Raw genomic sequence first — 24,129 nt, 5'->3', positions numbered from 1 at the left:
TATAGTGTATTAGAATGAATCAGTCTGGAGATGAACAGCCACCAAGGCTGACAACAGCTCGCCATTATAACATTTTATTTTATTTTTTACATACTTTTTTTTTAGATTAGGGACTTTTATTTTTGCTAGTTACACTACAGATATTAATGATAATACTTATTAACTAATATAGCTATTTTTATTTGGTACTACAGCTTAAGTAATACGTGATTAGATCGTGACTGGCTTGGTTTAATGTTTACAGTATTCATTTCTCAAAATTAAGTAATCAAATAATGATTAGTAACTTTTTCAGTTTCACTAGTTTCAATTCAGTTAGTTACTTGAATATTATATTATTAGTTATTTATTTGCTACTAATGACAGTCCCAAGTGACCAGTAATGCTACAGTTTACAAATTGTACATTGTTACAGTAAAAAAATACAATAATAATAAAAGAAATACATTGGTTTAGTTATAACTTTAAAAAAACTGACCGTTCAATTAAGCATTATAAAAAAACTGAAGCAAATGCTAGATTTAATTAGTTAAAAACCATGATCAAGACTATAATTTAAACAGATTACTACAGGTTTATCATGTCTACTGGTATGTTGCCCACCCCAAGTCCTTAAAGGACTAATTATTTGTAAATCTGAAATAGAAATACGCACTAGTTGGAAATAGTTAATATGTGAAGAGATACTAATAAAATGCAATGGGAAAAAAATATATAGGATCATGCTGTATCAGTTACTAATTAAATGGATACTAATCATAATTTCACTGCATTAGCTACAGCAATCAGTGAACCATCCTTGAAAAGCCAGATGGAAAGAACTTTGCAACAAAAGAAATCATATTGTCACTTCATGTGTCTGTATTAATTATAATAATATGGTTTTAAAGAGTGTTTATTTAGCTTTGCAGATCCAGCACACTCCTGCTCACCCCTAACCAACTCTTGGTTTCATTACCTTGTACAATGCTTAAACTATATATGTATTTATCTAACACTACAGAAGAACTGCCCGGATTGATAGTACTGTACATTTCTTTTTAAGTTGGGCTGAATGAAGTAGTGGTTGTTCGGCCAGCCTTTAAAACTACACACGTGACCCAAAAATGTTCACAAGCAGGAATCACGAGTAACACATAAATAGCTCATTTTAGTTTACCTCAATAGCCATTGCAGCCTCAATGATGGATGTCGCTGTTATGGTACTACAGATGTGCCATCTGTGTTCAGACAGATGTTGTTTTGTCCCCTCTTCTGTTATAGTAATAGAGACAGGAATGTGCCCATTCAGATGTATTTTCTCAAACTTCATTGCTATATGTCCAGAATTACAATTTTTTTTTTTTAATTCACAGTGTGACAATAGTTATTTTGGGTTATAATATATAATTATTCACTTAAAGTCAACATGAAGTCAAAATCAGCCCTATTCACTTTCTAAAAGCATGTTCCTGATCTTATTGTGCGAGAGTAATTTGCTAAATATTATTCCATAATACATTTGTCTCTGCAATTTTTTTATCAAAATTGAATTATGTGCTCTTCCAGTAAAACGTCTTTTACTCTCAGCTGACGTTTCTTTTAACCCCTCCCCTTAAATGTAGTGCCCACTTTTCCTGATCCATTCAACTCCCAATGGATACAGTTTAGTCCCGTCCTACGAAAGTCGATTATGTAAATGTATTGTTGTGAAAAACATTTAATGTTGACTGTAAGGTATGAGATCAAGATCATATCATATATGATCATATTTTATTTATTGCAAGGAACAAATTTAGGCATACTTTCAGCACATGCTTTTTAATTTTTATTTGCCCTGTTGAGTTAATTGTTAGCTGTCCAAAATTGCATCCCGATCCCGCAGCAGTATAAAACACTCTCTCTTTCACCTCTCTCTGTGGATTTGGTAAAGAGGGTGTCACCCTTTTACCCCACACCGTTATCATCTGGTTCTGTCAGCTTCTGTGGATGTGTGGAAGCTATCCTGCACCCTCAGCACAACTCCTTGTACCTTTGCACGTGTACATCCATCGCTTCTTTTGCAATCCCAAGTAGCATATAACAGTAACAGATGGAATGGAGGAATTATTGCTTCAGCAGCAGTGAAGAGTATAGAAATAGTCCCTTTTTCTTTGAACAGGTCTGCCAAATATTGCATTTTGCCAACATACTAAAACTCCAGATATATGTGCACTTAAAGACCACATAAAAAATTCTAGTCCATGTCAGTTAGCTTTATACCTTTGAGGTTGATCAGTGTTTTTCTTTTTTTTGTTGTTGCTCATAACAGCTTTTGGAAGTCAGTATTGGCATGTTTTATTTTTATCATTTTTTTGGGTCTGTGTGTTGGTTTTATTGGCATTGGATGATTAATACATGATGTTAAACGAAAGTCATGCATGAATCTTTGACATTATTGAAACAGGAGAGGAATTAATTTTTTTCTGTCCTTCCTGCTTCAAAAGGAAATAGCACTGTAAAGAAAATTGTGAATGCCAAACCCTTTCATGGGTTCAGTAAATATAACCCTTACATTGTGCAGACTGAATTAGCCATTTAAGGTTGCAAAAATGCATACAGTACATTAAAAGTTTGGTTGAGTGAAAACTGGAAATAATGTGGATTGAGATTTTTAGAAATCCTAAGTTTGGTTTTTACAGTATGTGATAATTAATTTTAAAAGGAAATTTGTGTACATTGTTGAACTCTTGCCACAATGTATGGAGCACTTATACAGGATCTAACGTTAGCTCTGGGACCGAGTGAACCAGTGGAATGTGCTATTTACAGTTGATTGACAGTGTGCTTCAGGAATTTTACTGCAGTTCCTTCTGATGACATGCATTCATTCCGAAAAGCCACAAAAGTTCTCATAGCTTATATGCTTAGCTTAGCCTTTGTCTCGCACAACACAGGAGAACTTGTCTTTCAGTCTCATGAAACCATCAACAAGAAGTTACTGTGGAGCTCTACAAAGTGTGATGCCAGGAAGTGTTTTGAAGTGCCGAAATCAAAAACAGATATGAACTGTTACACACTCCAAAGTAAATGATCTTAACAACAAACTGCTGTTCAGTTCAGGACCTTAATTAAAAGTAAAATTCATCTCCTTTGAGAACTGTTTGTCTTTGTGTTGAACACCTGATTCTGAAAGGATAGTTTTATAGTTTCTGGCTTCATGAGACTGATTAAGGATGTGGCCTATACTGATAATTATGTTTATGGTATTCTATACTGTTTTGTTAAAGACAATTAAATTCTTAAAGTGCATTTAGGATCTTTGAACTTTAATAATGATTAAACATTAAACAGTGTTATCAAGTTATTAGCCTTTTTTTTTTAAAACAAGATGAGCGTTTGACAACAGGTAAAGGGAAGTTTATCTTTCAATTGACTGGGTGGTCTGACATGTAATGTACCCCATGTAATGATAAGACAACTGGGATGTACAGAAATCTCTTTCAGCTCTGCCTTGCGCACGCTGTATTCATCTTGGTTGTATTTATCAGAGAATCATCCTCACAGTTGAACTAATTCCGGAAAGTATTAATTGCTGAGCTGTCTCTGTATTTGTTTTTTTGTTTTTTGTTTTTAAGATTGAGTGCGTTGCCTCTAGGTAAATTCTGTTGAGTGTGTCAGGAGAGGAACTGAAGAAATACCAGGCTCCCACAGGACCATTTTACAGACTGCTTAGAGGCTAAAAGGGAAACTGCTGACTCTATGTATATGCTATATTACAGAAACATAGGCTCTCACTCTTTTCTTATACATGAATCTATTAATCTGATTTCTTATTCCTTCTGTTCATTTACCCTATCCCTTGTCAACAAGGTTCATGCTAATAATACACATGCTGCTTTTTCTTGTTGGGTCGTATCTTAGGAAGTCTATTGATGTGACACGGTCACCTTAGTAACAGCTATTAAGTGTGAAACTGAATTCCATTCAGCAGAGATCTTGAAGACAAGAAAAGCCAAGCGCCACATGCCAGCAATGATGTTGTCATACTGGTGTCAGTCTCAACAGACGTGTTCCAACAGGTTTTACACAGGGTTTCTGTTTGGACAGATATACTGAAACCAAGTATTCTCTAATTGATGACAAATTGTGGAGTACTAGGTTTGGAAGAAGGCAACCCATGAGTCAGATGAATACCTAGGGAGAAGAGAAGAGTGTGTTCTTCAAAAAGCTGGACATTGCAGGCTGTGATGATAACATGGTAGGATAAGTTTCAAGGTAGGTGCAGACCAGTGCTCACAATTCATGCGCCTTTCTGCCCAAACACAAAATTCTTTACATGTACTGTTGACTATAAGTGACATCTTCTTTTTTTGTATTTCCAATGAAGCCACCTTTTCTCAAAATGTTGTGTTCTTTTCTCTTGCTCATGAAGAGATTTGCTCACGGCTCTTCTCGTTTGCAAGCGTGCACATGTGTGTGACTTGGCAGCTGATCTGAGGAGACTGCATTAGTGGTCGGCCGTAGCAGCTGGTTCTGAAGTGGGACGTGTGATTCTTCAGCCCGCCTCCCCAACCCCCTCTTCTCAGTTTGTTTTCCGGAAAAGGCAGCTGTCCAGGGACAATGAGATCCTTGTTTAGCATTTAAAAGCCAGTGTACTGACCATATTATTGTGTAAATGGACACAACGTTAATTTTACGGCATAAAGCCGAGCGTTTAGTGATTGTCTTCTTGGGTGTCTCTTTTTATCATGTTATTGATTGATGGTTGTGTTCAATGACAAGAACAGGAGGCTCTAGTGAAAAAAATAGTGTTAAACTATTAAGGGCCGCAGAAGACATATGGCTTTAGTTGGCATTGTTCCTCTTTCACAGTTAGGGTTGGCTAATATTGCTAAGATAAAGTCATATTTGGATACATTTATGCATTTGCTGTGAAATGTGGCTATAATTTGCTAAAACATTTAAATTATAAACCACATGGCAACATCCAGGAACATTTTTGAGTGATAAAACGAATAGATTCACCAGCAGTTTGAACTTATTCACAAAAATGAATGTAACTATCAACTCTTCATCTTTAAGAAATGAAGTGGTTCAGTAAAAGGTGGATTCAAATCTTTCAAATTTATATGTTACACTCAAAATATCAGTGCACATTACTCAAATAATATGCTCTTTTAGCAAAAGTTTAAGCCACCTACTTAGGATCACAGCCTTTTCAGGCAAACTCTTGGTCCAGGGGCCCCTTGCCGCTTTCCTATACCGTGAGTTCAGTGAGTGTTGGGGGATGGGAGCTGAGAAGAAAAAGGGGAAGAGCGAGCCATGAGCAGCTCAGCTCCAGGGTGTGGCTCACTAAGCTGTACATGTATTGTACGTACTCTATATTGGCAATTCTCCACACCCAGTCTCTCTCTCTTATTTTTTTTTATGAAAAAATGTGAAAAAACCATTCAAACTTGAAATGGTAGCTTAATTTGCGATAAAAGAATGTGTAAGTGATAGAATAGCTAGATTTAAATGGTGTTGATCTAGGCCATGTGATGCAACTGTACTGTGTACTCTTACCAGAGACCGTTTGTGTTGATGATCAGATAGCCTACATTTCCAGGCAGCTGTATGCTGTCACTGATAAGACCATATGAAGATGACATGTCTTAAGTTCAAAGAACAACTCTAGAATGCTTTGTGCCCGGATATTATGTAATATCACTTCGCAGGTCAAGTGCATTCACCGAAAGACCAGTTAGCAATAGATTTGAATGACTGATATACAATAATTTGGTGCTGCTAAACATTATGCATTGCTAGTAAGTAAGTACAACATGTTTTAACGTTTGCTGAGCACCTTGATGACCCTATAAAATAGATAGTTGATAATTGAAATGGACAATGTGTCCTCATGTACTCTTCTCTTTTGATCTTTTATTATTTACTTGAATCTGTGAGACGCACAGATGTTAGACAATGTCTGAGCTCGTTTTCTCCATATAGCAAAACTGGATGTTGACTTATGCTGTCAAAGTTACAATATGTACTACAAATGGATCATCAAATTTTGTGTCAGTAAGATGTTTTTGTGTCTAGTCAACAAAGATTCCTTTAATCAAATGTACCACTGCTTCAACATAATTATTAAGCAGTACAGCCGTTTTCAACACTATTAATAATAAGAAATGTTTCACCAAATCAGCATAGAATAATTTATGAAGAATTATGTGACGCTAAAGATTAAAGTAATGATGCTAGAAATTCAGCTATATTCACAATATTACAGCTTTTTTGTATTTTTATTATGTAACAATAACTTTAGTGCGACTTGACAAAAACATAAAAAATCTTACCAACCCCAAACTTTTGAACGGTTGTGTACACCTCCAGTTTTGTTATTCATGGAGAGAAAAAAAAAATACTACAGGATTGGAATGACATGAGGGTCTTTTGTCTTTTGTAAAAATGTGACCAAGAAACATCCAGATCAGATTTGGGGTCTGAGTGTGGAGTGTGTGTTTGATCTCAGCGGGGTTGTTCATGGTCGGGGGTGACACTAATGTATGTCATGCATGAATGGCTGGTGATGGAACAGAATTAAAAGAGAGTTGAGAGCTAGTTACTATGCCAGGGAGATGTCATTGAATTTTCTGGGAAGTCTTTGTGCAAGTTCAGGTTTTTAGTAATGTTGACTGTCATGTACATAAGAAGATGAAACCGCTCCTGCTGCTGTCCTGGAGATACAAAGTGACGTCAGGAAATGATCTGACTTTGATCATAGATCTCTGGTTAAAGAGAAGTGAGATGTTTTTTGTCATCATTGATGTTTCAGCCTTATCACAGAATGTGTTTCCCAAATGTCAATAAAGTTTGAGTGCATCAGGGCTCCATAGAGGAATTAAATCATAAAGAAACTGAAGCCTAATTATTGCATATATTGGACTGTTGAACTTAAATAACTCAGTGTACAGCGGTGTTACATACCTCAGTATAGTGAAGAAGGTTATTGTTTTACATTTAGCTAATCTCTCATCAGGATTTTGGCTTATTTTGTAACACTGGCCATAGTTCATGACTATAGGGAAGTGGCATTTCAGTTATGGTCTGCTTGATCTACACAGAAAGCATTTTAAAGTGCTTGACATCCATGTAAACTTGTCTGTTGTCCCTTTAGCCTTTGTTATTTCTGTACACACCGCAACTCTTAAAGGGCACCTATTATGCAAAATCCACTTTGACAAGGTGTTTGGACAGAAATGTGTGTTGGAATTGTGTACACAGCCATCTTGGAAGCCAAACTTAGAGTCTTTTTTTAAAGTTTTCATAAAACCAAAACAGGCTCAAATAACGAGTGGTTTGGATCTTGATTGCAGTAGCCCCGCCCACCACTATTGACCGACAGCCGTGTATTACAAAATCCTTAGTTCTCGGTAAGCTTGTTCTAGATGAATCAGTGCTGCACAGAATGATCGGTTTATGAAATCAAAGTACCGCGATAAGCCATAATAAAGCAGACTCATTGGCCAGTGGTGGAAAGAGTACTAAAAATATATACTCAAGTAAAAATACCATTACATTCCAAAAATGTAGTTAGAGTAGAGTAAAAAGGTACTTTTCCATAAAACTACTTGAGTGAGAGTAAGAGTAGCTTATTTAAAAATACTCATGAGTAGTGAGTACTAAGCTGTGGTTTATACCCCCTTATAATAATCGCTGTACACTGCAATTTGAACATTTAGAAAATATATACTTCACAATATCTTTTGTTGTTTGTCATAAAGAATTAAGAATATCATCCGACAGTTTAAATTTTCACTGCAAACTCTTTAAAATACACCTAAACAACACAGAAAAACTAGTTCTATTCAGTTGATTCCCCGCGTATAGTGTGAGCAGTCAAATCGCAAAACGACGATCGGACCGTGCAGTGAGCGCACAAAAATCGCGAGCTTTGGCTTTACATCGCATGCGATCTACTCGCACAGTGTGAGTTGGTACCTTGCCGAAATTGCACAGAAATCGCACAGTGTATGCCCGCCTTAAGGTTGTCAGATACATGACATCAACAGGAATGAGCGCACTTGACTATGAACGAGGGCGTTTCTTAAATATCTGTAAACATATTATGGTATTTTTATGCTTTAATAGAGTCAAAAACTTAAAGCACCTTTAAGCCCCACTCACACCAAGAGCGATAACTAAACATATTAGCGTCCCCCCAACAGTGAACAATATCATGTTTAGTCTAAGCGCACACTTGTCTGCCACTTTAAATTCTCAATCCTGTTACAGCAGGATGGATCCTGATTGGCTGTCAATTTTTTTGTGTTCACAGCTGGAGAAAATGCTTTTTTAAAGTGATTCCAACAATAGTTTCTCTTTGTATTTATCGTTATAGTTTTGGTGTTGGCTCTGCCATTTTTTAATATTGCGAATGATTTTTAGAACTATATCGTTAACTTTATAGTTATCGTCCTTGGTGTGAATGGGCCTTTAGTGTTTTGTGATAAAGAAATGAGAACATGATAATTTTTACAATTTAGACATAAAAGCACATTGTTCTAGAAGGGGCATCATCCCCTACCTTTTATAATCCTACATTTACTCAAGTTTTTATGCTCATAATACAATTCAAAAGCAAATAATTGCACTAATAGGAAAGTATTTCCGGGGAAACTTTTTTAAAAAACCACATCTCTTTGCAGATCGCACATCTCCTTATATACTGAAGTTTGTGGGAGTGGAATTTACCACATTATAAACGTGACACTTGCTTGAGTTATTAACATTGTATGCATTACCCCCACAACATCAAGCCAAATTTCAAGGCCCTGTAGAAAGACTAGCATACAGATCACTTAGTAAGCAGAAGTCTGAAATTTCTGAAATATCTTGACATATTAGAGGAAGATGTTGAAAATTACTGAATGAATTCTTGAAGAATTCACTTCTGGGCAGCCAGGATTATAACCAGTTGGCACTAAAAGTTTTCTATGCATAATTTGATTTGACGAGAGTCACAAGACCGATTAACCTCTCACTATCCATCATGTTGATGGATAAAAATAAAATTAAAACACATATGTAATGACCACAAACAGAGGGAAAATGGTGGAGTAGAGATATAACACCTAAAATATACTTGAGTAAAAGTACTAAATTTTAAACTAATCAAAAAAAGTACAATTTTCTGCCTAAAAAAATACTTTTGTAATTCCTTTTTTCACCCCCATCATTGGCCTAGTTCTGTTGGATATATGAAGAGACATGTTAAAAAGATGGTTGGACATTTTTGTCTCACTGAGATGGACCAGGAGATAAAATCTGCATTTCCAGCTCAGATTTTCTGCAGCAACCCAAATTACGGGTCAGTACATTCCTCACATTTTCTCTTTCTCTCTCACTTCCCCCATACACAATTCCCTGAATGACTTGAAAACCTTGGTACCCATTTTGAGATCTCTGCAATTTCCTTTGTAAAATGAAAAAAGAGTGTATGAGTTTGGAGATGGTCTAAAGCAAATGAGTTGCAACAATTCTGAAAATCATTTAGAGCTTTTAGAGCTGTATTTAAGTTTCATAATCCATTTGAAAACCAAAACAAACAAACATATTAAACATGAATTAATCAATTTGTAGTTATACAATTAATTTACAAGTACCATTGTTTGTGATTTTATTCATGTAACCAATAGTTTCTGACCTTTAAATAAAACACACACACTTTCTACAATTTCTACACACACACACACGCACGAAAACACAGATTAATACACACTCCTGCAGGGATAAAAGGGTGATTGTTACTGTTTTATAATGCCTTGAAGCAATGTTTACTTGTGCTTGAGAGAAATTCAGATTGAGTTGCCAATCAAAGCTGCACTTTTCATGTGGAAAGTCTTCCATATTTCCGTTCCTTGACACACACTTACTCTCTCACTCAGATATAAAAACAGCTCTAGCATACTAAGTGACATAATAACATTCCGACAATAGTATTTAAAGGGGTCATCGGATGCCCATTTTCCACAAGTTGATATGATATAAGTAGTATACCTAACGATAGCATTAAAGTTTAAGGTCATTTCTGTGAAATGTTTCCAGCATCAAGTAATTGGTCTGTTTATTCTGAAAGAGAAAAAGATACATGACATGGCATAGAAGCCGATGAGATGGTAGCATGTTCAATTAGCTCAAACAGTAGAGCATGGTGCTAGCAACAGCAAGGTCATGGGTTTGATTCCCAGGGAATGTTAAGAACTAGTCAAAGTGTGTACCTTATATACAACATAAGGAGCTTTGGATAAAGTGTCTGCTAAATGATTTTAAGTTTCATATATTGTGTTGATTATTAATATTGAAGATTTGGACCATGGATTTCACAATGATGTTAGTTCTCACATGCCAAGCAAGCATGGCTGATGTGCTCTATGTACTGTATGTGTGTTGATAAATGTTTGATTGAGTGAAAGCCGAAAATGAAAAAAACAGTTCTGGTTCTGGTTAAATTAAGTTGCTTGAGAATTTTAGAACCAACCCTGGTAAAGGAACAATGGACTTTAACAGCACTGTTATAAAATGTATTCCCCTTTAGCTCTGATTGTGGGTTCTGCTGTTTTGTTTTCTGTTCTTTATGGTAATTTTGGCTTGTGGAGGTAGTGGAGGATCCTGAACCTCTTCCCTAAACCGCTGCTGTTTCCTGTCTCGTTCTTATGTGTCTTTGCCTTTCATCATGTGTGTGACCATTGGATGACCTTAGTAGCTGAGGCAGCCAATTTGAATTGTGTAGTGTGTGTGTGTGTGTGTGTGTGTGTGTGTTGTTGGGGTCAGAAAGATTAGATTTCAAGAATAATCTGCTGGTGACTGTACAGACATGGGTGGCCAGAGGTTTGCATACTGTGCATGTGGTTCACACAGATACTTGTCACACACAGTCTGGAGGAGGGCAGTAGTGATCTGGTACAGATCAAAGTTTTGCGTGCGTTTGTCTGTGTGTGTGTGTGTGTGTGTGTGTGTTTGTCCTGTATCCCGCTGGTTCTCTGTGTGTCATTGCCCTGCAGTTAGACACCGGCTGTCTGTTAAAACATCAACCAAAAATCTCACATCAGACCAGAGTCATAAAGGGTCCTTCAGCACATACAGTGATCTGTAGCAACAAAGCAGCCGGAAGTCATCGATTTTCGACGCTGGTTGCAGATTTTCAGCTATATGAGTTTGCAGGGTGTCCTGCGATTATGTGTAAGTTAAGAAAAGTGTAGTGATGTTCCTGTAGCTCAAACAGGTCATGGGTTCGATTCCCATTAATTCATGAACTAATGTACCCTGAATCCAATGAAGGGCATAATATCAACTGAAGTAATATGGCAGATGCAGATACTTCTCCAAGAATTGTTTTTCACAACATTATTGTGGTAGTCCGGATATTCCATCTGGTAAAACATGAATACTCTGAGAGACAAGCAATACTAACTTTGCTATTGTTGTTCAATCATAGTACAAGCAGGGGGGTGGGGGTATTAGTCCCGCCTCTCTTCCACTGTGATTAGTCAGCTGACAAAAAATGACAGTGATAAGTGCTGCATTTTACCCAAAGTTCAACATTCTTCAACACTTATTCTTCAAACTGCACTAGCCTCAGGAAAAAAAGCCTTAAGAGTGTCAGTGACACAAGACAACTCGACAAAAGTAATACGTCCTGATTACATTCATACTATTTTACTATTAATAATAAGTACTAAATCGAAAGAAGTACCTACTCAGAGGTTGTATGATCCATGGTGTTCAAGCACATGTTCAACTAGGAGCTGTTTAAGTAGGACACACTCCTGTTTACTATCTGCATGTTTTTTATCTGTTGGGCTGATTACATACATGTACAACAACAGCTCACTTCTGTCAAGTAGAAGAAGTGTTTTTAAAGGGGTCTGAACATCCAAAATGTCACTTAAAGGCAGTGCCACGATCAGCAACGATCTGAAAACTGAATAAGAAGGTACTATACAAATATAGATTTAGCGAAAACTTGGGGAACCAGAACTAGGAAAGCAAGAAAATGGGAATCTAGCAGTGTGAATGGGACTGGGAAATGTATCGCCCTGAGAGTGAGGTTTGGGGTCATCTGGCAAACAGGTGGAGAACTCACACACTTGAGTGGTCTCAACACACAAACCCTGTTATAGCGCTGAATTGGCCTACAGCAATTCACAGGCACAAACACACACATGATCATGATTTCAGCCACATGCCATTCTCAGACAATGTCTTCCACTCTCTGCCCGATCGGAGTTTATTTATAGAGCAGGATTAAACATTAGCTGCAGCGGAGTGATGCAGACATGCCAGCCCACTCAGTGTGAGATGCTGAGCTCTGATTGGCTCGGAGGGAAAGTGAGGTCATGAGTGATGACTACTGCTGAATTCCCTGAAAACATGTCAACTGGTGGAGTTATGTAAGGGATACTGTACAGTCAGTGGCTCATTATCATCGAATAAACTGGCACAGGTTGATCAGGACCCTAATGTGAAGCATAGATGTCTTGTGTCATCCTGAAGAGGTGTATTAAATATATAATAGAGTTCATTTAAAAACTGTAATTACGTGATGATTTGCAATAAAGTGTTCTTCCAAGGGTTGTACGACACTCTCACATCTCACTAAGTACTTGTGTTTGTGTGTGGTTAATTGTCACAAGTCCTTTACCAATCACCAATCCAGAGTCGTTCCCACACATCTGCAGTGTGTATGAGTGGAAAGAAAGAGATTTCTACCTGCGCTGTGGCATGTCACGTTTTGAAGGTGTCCTGGATGACCCTCTTCTGTAATTGGGGTTAAAGACCGACTGCCTGTGGGCTGCTGAAATTAAAACGGCAGATTTGACCTCTGCACACTGCATCTTTTTCTCATTTTAAAGAGTGTCACAGCAATTAAATAAGAATAATAATAATAATAAAAAAAATGAAATTATTCTCAAACACTCATTTAGAATAAAATAAATAGTCATGTTTGGCCTAAAAAAAAATCACTGTAGTGCTCAGCCAGTCTGTGTACCTTTGTGTCCATTTGTTCCTTTTTTTTCACCTATGGAGAGAAAAATGAACCGAAGGGTTGTTGTAAATTTCAATGATATATTGAACACACAAAAACGGAAAATAAAACTGAAAACCCAAAATGCAGCACACAAATTTCAATATTTAATTTATTTTTCTTTCATTTCACATTTTTATTTAAAAAATAAACATCAGTAGATTTCCAAGTTTCAGACGAGCGCCGTCTCTGTAACCATACGGAGAGGTAGTACTGCATACATGCAGACTTGATTTTACAATGGAAATGGACATTACAGAGCACCTGTCCTAAATTAGCAAGGATGTCCCGCTCTTCCTCCAGTAGGTGGCCGTGGTATTTCAAAACCAGAAAAATAGTCACGCTATTCCCTAAACACAAATTTGATTCAGTACACACCATGAACCAAAAGACATAACATTTTCGGCATGAATATGTGTACTGTTACACCTCTAGTTACCATGCTTAAATATCACAGATTTATGCATGTGCACAGTTTGGATGTGTGTGTGTCTCTGACCTGTGATTTAAGAAACTAGCATCTATGCAATTCTCTCTGTGAGCACAGGTCAAGACATGGGTCATGATGCTCAGAGCAAAAGCAGAAATACTGTAAATATCATCCACAATTCCTCAGACATTAAGACCCTGCTCTTGACTGCTGTGTGTTTGTTGATTTCTGGGTGCGTGTTTACTCATGTTCTCTGTAGATAGGGCCTTCCTGTCTTTGTGTCCTTTAGTTTCACTTCTCTATCGCTCTGAACATCACATACCTCTGAGGTAACATCTGAACATGGCTCATCACAGCCAGAAGTGATAAAGTGTTTACGTCAGTGGAAAACAGGAGAAGAGAAGTGGCTGAATTGGATCAGTTTACAGTCACTGATTGTTTAATCCATCGGTGGCACCAGAAATATTGATGTGTTTCAACAATTATAAAAGAAAGTAAAGACCATGTTGATTTCATGTGAACATTTTACCTGAATAAGCAATATATGGTTTGTTAATCACATTGATACATTTCTAGCCTTAATTGATGCATACAATGAAACTGAGAAATCAGTCCTGGTTTATCATGAAGTTTCCATCCACAATGTGTTTCTTTATTGTTGGCAGCTTTCTGTTGGGTTTAACTGAGCAAAGCTTTCATAAATTGCAGCCTTGCAATCAAGTCTAAAGTGTAAATGTGTTAAGTGTCATTTTTGGCTGAATAAAGAAGCTTTCCATTGGCGTATGGTTTATTAGGATCAGACAATATTTGGCCGAGATACAACTATTTGAAAATCTGGAATCTGAGGGAGCAAAAAAATCTAAATGCTGAGAAAATCGCCTTCAAAGTTGTCCAAGTGAATTCTTAGCAATGCATATTACTAATCAAAAATTAAGTCTTGATATATTTACGGTCGGAAATTTACAAAATATCTTCATGGACCTTGATCTTTACTCAATATCCTAATGATATTTTGCATAAAAGACAAAATCAATAGTTTTGAACCATACAATGTGTTTTTGGCTATTGTTAAAAATATACCCCAGCAACTTAAGACTTAAGGTTTTGTGGTCCAGGGTCACAAATGTTCAAATATTTTGTGATTAAAAAGACATTTAGACGTTAAAATTTATATACCTGGGAAGATTTTGCCTATATATGCTCTTCCAGTCAAAATTTTGGAATAATTATTTTTTAAATGATTTTGAATAATGTCTCTGATGCTCACCAATGACTTTGAACAGAAATACAGTAAAACAGTAGTATTGTGAAATATTACAATTTAGAATAACTATTTTCTATTTTAATATATTTTAAAATGTAATTTATTCCTGTGATACAAAGCTGAATTTTCAGCATCATTACTTCAGTCTTCAGTGTCTCATGATCCTTCAGAAATCACTCTCATACGCTGATTCTTAGCTCTTAGAGCAGTCTGGTTGCAATTCAGTTGTGTGGCTGAATTGGTCATTGTTATGCATACTAAACCTCGTTTCCTCCATATTCAAGCAGAGGAATGGATATTTGAAGTAGTTTCTTGTCCTGTAAAGGAAAACCCCATGAACCAGTTTGACAAGATCACGTACGGCTTTAGCAAAGCCTTCATGTCAAAACACTAAAGGGATGACGTGCAAATAGTTTCACACTGAAATGAAGATCGTCATAGTTTCAGATCTTTAATTCTGCATTAGACATTCCAGCAGATCTTCATTCTCACTTGAGCTGGCGTTCGCTCATGGGCATTTTATGGTGTTATTTTTGGAGTGTGAATGTCACCCTTGACACACTCTCTGCATGTGTGTGTGTGTGTGTGTGTGTGTGTGTATTCATGCAGATGAGTGGGCAAGCCTTTAGCAAGTGGGCCACAACATTTCTCAGGCTCAGAGATGACTCAGTTGCTATGGAGATGGAGGAAAAGGGTCTAGGTATGGGCTATCCTATCCTAAGCTATCCTTGAGTCATTTGGGAGTATTTCAGTTAAGGTCTTTGCTCTCTGAGCACGGGGCAGCCGTCAGGATCCACTGACTCAGCAACATCTGCAGATTTAGAGGCATGCCACAGATAATGATTCATGAGAATCTGCTGAAAAGAGCTATTGATTAAAAAGTCGATCTTGGGATTTTAAAACTCGATATGGGAAAGGTCAAACAGATAATCGTAAGATCATTGTGTTTGCCCGGCTCTAGCTGCATGTCAATGCGGTTGGGATCGCCTGAGTCTCAAGTGGTGAAGGAGGACAAGCTGCACTCCAGACCTGATTCTGTTCTTTAACAATTGCACTGCTACAACACAATCAGCAACCAACTGCAGAATTGGGAAACAGGTGATCCGGAGGCCTGATCTGAAGCTCGTTGGGGCTTTTGTGGGTGTGAGTGGGTTGAAGAGGCACAAGACAATCGGAGGCTATGCAGTTTAACCTTTAACTGAGCTAACAGGGATTTTGAACTGGAACTCAGAAGCTAATCCCAGTAGTCACAACCATCTACTAATACTGGACCAGATCCATAAATCACATGCATACATCACTCTACACACATATGATCTGATTTTCATCCAAGAGACCTAAATTTAATCGAGTCATTTTATATTCTTTTTTTATAATGAGAACAATTTTTTTTTTTTATAGCAGAATCTGTTGACGCATTTCTACCATTGCATATTATATTCAGCCGAGTCCTAGTTGTCTTGTAAGAGGTGATGTACGTAGTAAATATTTGTATGACTTCTTTAAATCTGTCCCTGTAATGTTCTAAATGAAGAAAGATTTATGGCATTACGTTTTTGGCCCACTGCACTCATTTCTTGGGTTTGTTACCTCTCACAGCTCCGAACGAAAGAAAGTCACTCTGAAAACTTCTCCACATCATGCTGAGGATTATATTACACGTGCTATGTTTGCATTGTAAGCGTCTTAAGTCACCAGCTGAAGTAATCCTCCCAAGCGCCAAATATGCACTTTCTTTTATGCTGCTTTTGTGAGAACACGTCTGCCAAGAAAAGTAATGTAAAATGGTGAGCTCAAGCTAGATATTCTTTTCCGTTTTGCCTGTAAGTGTGTCCCAGTTTGGTCTTAATTTACAGAACAGTCCTGTTAGCCATTTAGATAAGATGTCTTGGTTTTTAAGCTAAAGGAATGGTTCACTCTGAATGGTATATTCGGTCATATCATTTACTCTCCAAACATGTGTGACTTTCATTCTTCTGTGGAATGCAAAAGGAGATATTGGCCACTCTTTGTAACATAATAAAAGTGAATGAGGACTGGTGAAGTTTATTCAAAAGTGCAGCATTGTATCCTGAAGCTCAAACATTAGAATGCAATAGCAATGCCAAGGTCATGGGTTCAATTTCCCAAGGCATGCATAAGCTCACAATTTAACAATTGTACTTTGAATGCAACCCAAGTTTGGTTGAAAATGGATGAAAATGCCAAATGCATAAAAAAAAAAAAATAAAAAAAAAAAAAACTGATACATTCCTTGACATAAAAAAATGCAAGAGCTCTTAATGGAACCGAATGTCATGAAAACCAGTCATATTTAATGTATTTATTTTATAATTGTAGAAAATGGTTCTTGATTCTCAAACTTAGTACAATGTGTAATGCTCAGGAAACTCACTACTGAGACCTTGTTGTGTTTTCTAACAGCCGCCTCTCTCTTTATCTGTGTGTAGGAGATAAAGATGGCAGTAAAGTGACCACAGTGGTGGCGACCCCTGGACAGGGACCTGACCGGCCGCAGGAGGTCAGCTACACCGACACCAAGGTCATCGGGAACGGCTCTTTTGGCGTGGTCTATCAGGCCAAGCTGTGTGACTCAGGAGAACTGGTGGCCATTAAGAAGGTCCTTCAGGACAAGCGATTTAAGGTAAGACCCTTCTCAGTCCCTTGAATGTATGTAATGGCCTCAAGGCTTTTCTTAAGAACATCCCAGGCTCTCTCGTCAAAGTGCTTTGGTCTCTGTTCCTATATCCTTATTTATTTTATTATTAATAGAATTGTATTTTGTATGTGACCAGAATACGGTCACATATGAAGGACAGCGTGTGAACAGTGACCTGACGGAGATATCAGAGAGTTCTGGTGTGTGTGTGTGTGTGTGTGAGAAGCTGTGTGCCCTTATCATTGGCACCTTGTTGGGTCTTCTTGGGTGAAAGTGCTGCTGCCTGTATTTTGGAAACATTTTAAGCATTTTAAGTCATCATTGGCACATTTCCAACAGGGAGGTTGTTCCAAAAGGTCCAGGTATAATTATACGTCTTTCTATTGTATCTTCTGAGCAAATTCTATGTATTAGTAGAAGTACTTCTAAGAAAACATCCATCAAACACAGCAGATGAACCTTGTGCACTTTGTTAGTGCACATTAAAACATTCGTTTCTTCATTGTAGTCTTTACAAGGATGTGCACTAAAACACTAAAACCTCAGTTTTTTCCTCATTCAATAATGCGTTTTACTGGGAAATATGTCACAATACTGAAGTAAATTTGGTTCTAACGTCCAGTTCATGCTAACTTTAAAGTACTCCGCTGTTATCCTAGCAACATGCTAACACTGACCTCTTGAAATCAGTCACTAGTCAGAAAACATAGTCATCCTCACTAATATTTACCAAGTAAAGTTTGGTAAACTACTTGTCTTATGCTGTTCTGTTTCTCCTCTCTAAGCTGCCACCTGTTGTTTTTGTGAAACACGTGCAAAACACGTCAAGTATAAGCTCCTGTCAAGCGCTGTGGGGTGTGTGTGTCATCTGTGAAGCTTCACGTGATACTCTTGCTGTTATTTCTGTCATTTCTTTCCACCTTCCTTTTCAATGGAGTTTGCTCCCTCTCTTGTTCAAAGCTTTTCCTAGAGAGGATCTGTGTGTGTGAAGTGTGTCAGCATCTGTAGGAGTGTTGATCTGTGTGACCTTCACCCTGCAACAAACACACACACACACACACACACACACACACACACACACACACACACACACACACACACACACACATATATACATGATATTAGCATGTTAGAACAGTCCTACTATTCATATCTCACAAGCACAAGCTTCTTACTTTGACATTAGTGGATATTTGTATTATTATTTAGTATGTATAAAAACTAAAGAAAAACCTAGATAAGTTATATATATATTATGTTCATCAAGGCTGCATTTATTTGATCAAAAATAAAGGAAAAAAAAAATTGCTAAATGTTATTACAATATAAAATAGTAGTGTCTATTTTAATATACTTTAAAATATAATTTATTTCTGTGATGCAACGCTGAATTTCCATCAGCCATTACTCCAGTATATAAAGTAATGTATATTGTGTATTTTTTTATAAAATATTAAGATTTTAAATAAATGCTCTTCTTTTTTACTTTTTATTCATCAAAGAATCCTGAAAAAAAGTATCAAATGTTCCAAAATATATATATATATATTAAGCAGCACAATAGTTTCCAGCAATCAGCTTTGCATCACAGGAATACATTTAGATTTTAATGTATATTAAAACATAATTTTATTTTACATCCATAATAATATTTCACAATATTATTTTTTTTATTCCTGTATTTATTATCTAATAATTACAGCTTTGATGAGCATAAGAAACTCTTTTAAAAAACATATAAAATGTTTCTGATCCCAAACTTTTGATTGGTAATGTCTCTCTCTCTCTGTGTGTGTGTGTGTGTGTGTGTACACAGCAGCACCACACACACACACACACACACACACACACACACACACACACACACATCCATGTGCTGTTTTGTCAGCAGAAGCCAGTAATCCAGCACTGCTGTTACTCAGATGCTCGTGTGATATAATAGTTCAGCTGAAGTGATGTAATTGGGGTTTTTCAGAGGAATCAATCATTTTCCATGAAGTGATTGTGTACTTGGCCTTGTGCATGAAGCAAAGGTGCTGTTTGCTTTATCCTCAACCGAGTTTATAACTGTATTAGAAGGCAATTAACAGTAGCTAAGATATTCCATCTTTGCTTATTCTGAGTGTGATATTATTCATTCTAAATATTTATGTTTTCTCTAAAAAAAACTTAAAATGGTTTCATGTAAATAAGAGAAACCCTCATTTTAACCTAACAGCCATTGTATAAACGTAGATTCAGAGTTTGTGATGTTTGAGACAAGATTCGAACTGTCATCTGATTTGGCTGAAGTGATGAAGTTGTGTGTGTGTGTGTGTGTGTGTGTGTGTGTGTGTGAATGGAGTGGCCTGATGAGAGTGACAGTGTTTGCAGAGCTGGCAGAGACTAGTGTGTTCACAAATTACCACTCACCGTGTGATCGGTCTCACACACAACACACACACAAACTCAAGTTTGATTCCACACCCCTCCCTCTCTTACTTTTCACACTTCATTCATCCAAAATTCAGTTCCTGATAACATTACCGGTAATTTCACAATTAATTATACGACAGCAAAACCAAATATTAAACTCAAAACTTTAAATGTTATAACTTAATAATAATAATAATAATATAAAGTTTTATTGCTTAACGTTTCTTGAAGTGATAATTCAAGTAAGCAGAAAGTAGCTGATTACTAAAATAAATGAAAGAATGAAATGCATTGATTTAAATTATGGCATCTCTAGCAGTTTAGACAGATTTCTTTCATACTAATTGCAAAACATCCCAAAGTAACCACTTTGACCCAATCCACCTTTTCAAGTGGACTTTGTTTTGTCAGACCGCTTCACACCAACCAAACCAAACCGAACTTTAATCTCAAACAGACACTGAATAGCCCTGCTATTTTCCAAAGTGAATGTTGCCTCGATTAAACAAATCCTCAAAAGTCTTAAAGTTGCATCAGATATGAAGTCTTCCTGTATTTATCTTCTGCTGCCCTGATTGTAAATAGAGGAAGCATCTCTCTCAGATGCACACAGTGTGGGTGGTGCTTTAAATAAAACCCTGGATTAGCCAGTTTCTCTCGTGGAAGCCGCCCGATGTCTCTGGTTGTCATGGTTATGGGCCATTTCAGTAGCTCTATTCTGGTCAGATGTGGGTCAGAAACTGACCCAACTCCTCTAAGCGAGGAACTCTCGAGGACTTTATTTGTTGCTATGTGTGTGTTTTATTTGAATTGCACTTCACATATAGCAGTCGCTCTTACAGTTCTATTATCAGCAGTTTATTGATGAATGAGTAAATCAATTCATTCATGACCGATTGGAGAAAATAGTTTTTTCTGGATCATAATGCTTCAAAGGGACGTCAGTGAATCCCATTTGGGACCCTGGACCACATAAGGGTCATTTTTATTTTTATTTTTATCTGATGCTGAAGCTCTATTAGCAGTTAAGGTAAATAGTTTTCTTGTTTGTTTCCTTGCAGAACCGTGAGCTTCAGATCATGCGAAAACTGGACCACTGCAACATTGTGCGTCTGCGTTACTTCTTCTACTCCAGTGGAGATAAGGTAAGTGTCACTTCATCGTTTGTTTAATCTCACGCTACATCACGGTGTGTTTTTCTGCTGCCCTTTTCAGTGCCGTTATTATTGTCTGAATATTTATACAGTAAATATTTACAGTATACCTGCAATGATTTTGCTGGCAGTATAAAATCAGGCAACATCATGTTGCAATAATTTTAGAGTGATTTTTATTTGGCTATGTTGACTTGAGAGCATTGAGGCAGATGTTCCAACAGCAGATTCCCTGATTTAAACTAAAGAAAAATGCTGTTAAAGTTGGTAAGTTCTATTCCTTTTCGTGAATCAGTTTAAACTATATGTTAAAATATTTTAGTAAAAATTAGTATAAATAGTAATATTACTGAATGCAAATAAAAAATATAAATGTAAAAGAATGAGAAATATTTTCATTAAATATTGCCATATTTAAAGTATTTCATTCAGTACTTTCAAAGTATTTTCAGAGAAAATACATAAATATCAAGATAATCTCTACAGCTCAAAAGTTTGTGGTCAGTAAGTTTTGTTTTTGTTTTTAAAGTCTCTTAAGACATTTACAGTATTTTTACAAAAATACATTAGACAGTTTAGAGTAATTTGCTTTAAAAATGTCATTTAACTTCATAATATGCTGATTTGATGATCAGCAAACATTTCTTATTATTATCAATGTTGAAGACAATTTTGCCAAAACCTTTTTTTTTCAGGATGCTTTAGTCAAAAAGAAAGTTCAAGAGAACAGCATTTATTTGAAACATATATATTTTTTTTACATGAAATATCTTTACTGTGACTTTAATGCAAATTGAATGCATCCTTGCTGAATAAAAGTATTTATTTTATTAAAAAAATATATGAATATGTAATAATAATATTATGTATTATGTAAATATGTAATAATAATATTATTATATATATTACAATAATATTTTTTGACTATTTTACCCAGCCCCTCTACATGGGCCATGCATCTCTAATGGAGTCTAATGGCACCCAGATGCTGACCTGTGAGAAATCGACTCTGAGAATTTGTGCCCATGTGATTATCTGCTTTATCTGCTATGCATATATAGACCTAACACACTCTGACTGAGATATTAAAACACACACACACACACACACACACACACACATAAATAGTGTCAACGCTGCAGCATCGTCAACCACAGATCTACCTCTCTGTCTTTCTTTGTACGCACAGACCCTCTCGACCTCTCTCCCACACCCACATGACTTTGCAAAAATGCCTGACCACCGTTTTTTTTCTTCTCTGAGAAACACGCTTTCGAAATGTCAGTAGCTTGTTTCCGCTCACACGCCCACACGCACGCCCCGGCCCCTCTGTAATCACAGAGCACCAGGGTAAAGGCTGACAGGGAGTGCATGGAGAACAGGTCAACAAAATAATTTAAAACTCTAAGAAACTAGAATAAAGGCTGAAGGGGAGGGAAGAGAGAGAGATGAAGAATGGTGTAAACAAACGGCTGTGTCCAAGACTCTAATGATATGGCAACAGTCCAGTCACTGAGAACAAATACTTGACATATGACCATCATTACTTTTATGTTAGGGGTGAAGTGTGTCATTTTTTGATGATAAAATGCTTTCTCTTTTCTGAGCTTAAAGGTGAAGAGTGTAACTCCCGTGTCACTACCTGTGCTGTGGTTTTATCAAAAGGTTCGTTAACCAACTACAGTTGCTGTTTTCCCAAACCATAGTTTCAACAAACGTTAGCAAACAACATTGCAAAATTGTATGGTTGGAACCAAAGCTCTTGACCTGTGGGTAAAAACATAGTTTCTTACTAAAATTACATTCAGACTTCATGCTCATGAGCTCTTGGGTGCAGTACATACAATATTAACGATTCATAAAAGATGAATCACTGTCTGGCTATCTGAGATTTTGGTATGGAGATAGGATCCTAATTTTTTTAGAAGTATTACAGCACACCATGAGCATATATTAGCACTGTTTCTTGATTGCTTTTTGCATCTGATTGAGAAATTATGATTCAGAAATTATGACGTGTTGTCAAAACAGCACATATCTTTCATTCTATTTAACTACACATTGTAAAAAGTAAATAAATATTGTTTCAAATGTTAACTTTGTCGTTAACCTCTAGATGGCACTGGCTGATGGGTCGTTAATGCAAACTGATGATATTCAGAGCATTAATCTACTTGGCACAAACTGATTGGTTCATGTTGCACACTCAAATAGCTGGTTAGCATTTAATATAACAATTCGCAGCGTGCTTTTAGAGTTCCTCCGAAACCCTCCACCCTCCCCAGCTCCACCTGTATAGATCTGCCAGGGGTTATTATATGTGCTTATTGTACAGCAGCAGTATGTCTTAAATACTCACAACACCATATCGGCATATGTATTGGCAGTAGCAAATGCCTACTTGCTTTGCAAAAGCAGCAATGATCTACAACAACAGAAGCAATTCAGCAGCAGCAGCAGCATTTTGCAGATCTGTTCCGCCAAGACCAGATACATTAACATTGTCACATCCTTTACCAGGCTAAATAGCCCCTCGCGGACGACTGCCGCGCACAAACAACAACCAAACACAAAATAAAGCCCGACCTGGTCCTCTCTCGTCCTTCACTGTCTTCGCTCCTCTTTTGTATCCTTCCGATCTCCTCCGTGGGACTCGAGACCGGTGAGTGGAGGAGGTGTCGCTCATTTCCCAATCACTCCACCGGCCTCGCTCCGTTCCCACGGCTCTCGGCCCCGCCCCACTCGTCACAGTAAGAGTTCGCCTAAAAATTTTAAGTTTAAAAACACAATAGGTGAATAAGGTGATAAAAAAGAATATGCTTGATTTTCTTTCTCAGCACTCTGCTTCCGTGGCAAGTTTGTGGCTGCAAAGTTTCATCTATAGAAACATGCAACATCCGGGTAGGTGTCGCTCGCTCGCTCTCATTGGCTATCGTGAGTACCGCGTTGATATTTACGATTTCAGTTCGGGGACACGTCGTCTCGATTGGGAACAGTTAAATAATCAATGCATTTCTTTTTCTTTCTTTCTTTTTTTTTTTTCAAGTTGATGAACAATAAAATCATTGACAGTTAGTGGAGGCTAGAGATTATTCGTTATGAAATTTTAAATATGGATATTTTTCTTACACAAATGCATCGATTCACTTCAGATGGCCTTTATACACCCCCCGA

The 24,129-nt window shown here is 37.0% G+C and overlaps 1 protein-coding gene across 2 annotated transcripts in view; it reads left to right on the top strand.

The window, feature by feature from the left end:
* Window positions 1-24,129, top strand: part of LOC113053287 (glycogen synthase kinase-3 beta-like) — a 35,396-nt gene that overhangs the window by 1,248 nt on the left and 10,019 nt on the right. For both annotated transcript variants that reach the window (XM_026218196.1, XM_026218197.1), the window contains exons 2-3: window positions 17,178-17,371; window positions 20,863-20,946. In XM_026218196.1, coding sequence (XP_026073981.1) covers window positions 17,178-17,371; window positions 20,863-20,946 — 278 coding nt within the window. The remainder of the gene's footprint in view (window positions 1-17,177; window positions 17,372-20,862; window positions 20,947-24,129) is intronic.

Source organism: Carassius auratus, chromosome 34 (assembly GCF_003368295.1).
Source record: "Carassius auratus strain Wakin chromosome 34, ASM336829v1, whole genome shotgun sequence".
NCBI lineage: Eukaryota > Metazoa > Chordata > Actinopteri > Cypriniformes > Cyprinidae > Carassius > Carassius auratus.
The sequence above is the reverse complement of the archived record's forward strand: the minus strand, read 5'-3'. Positions and strand labels throughout refer to the sequence as shown.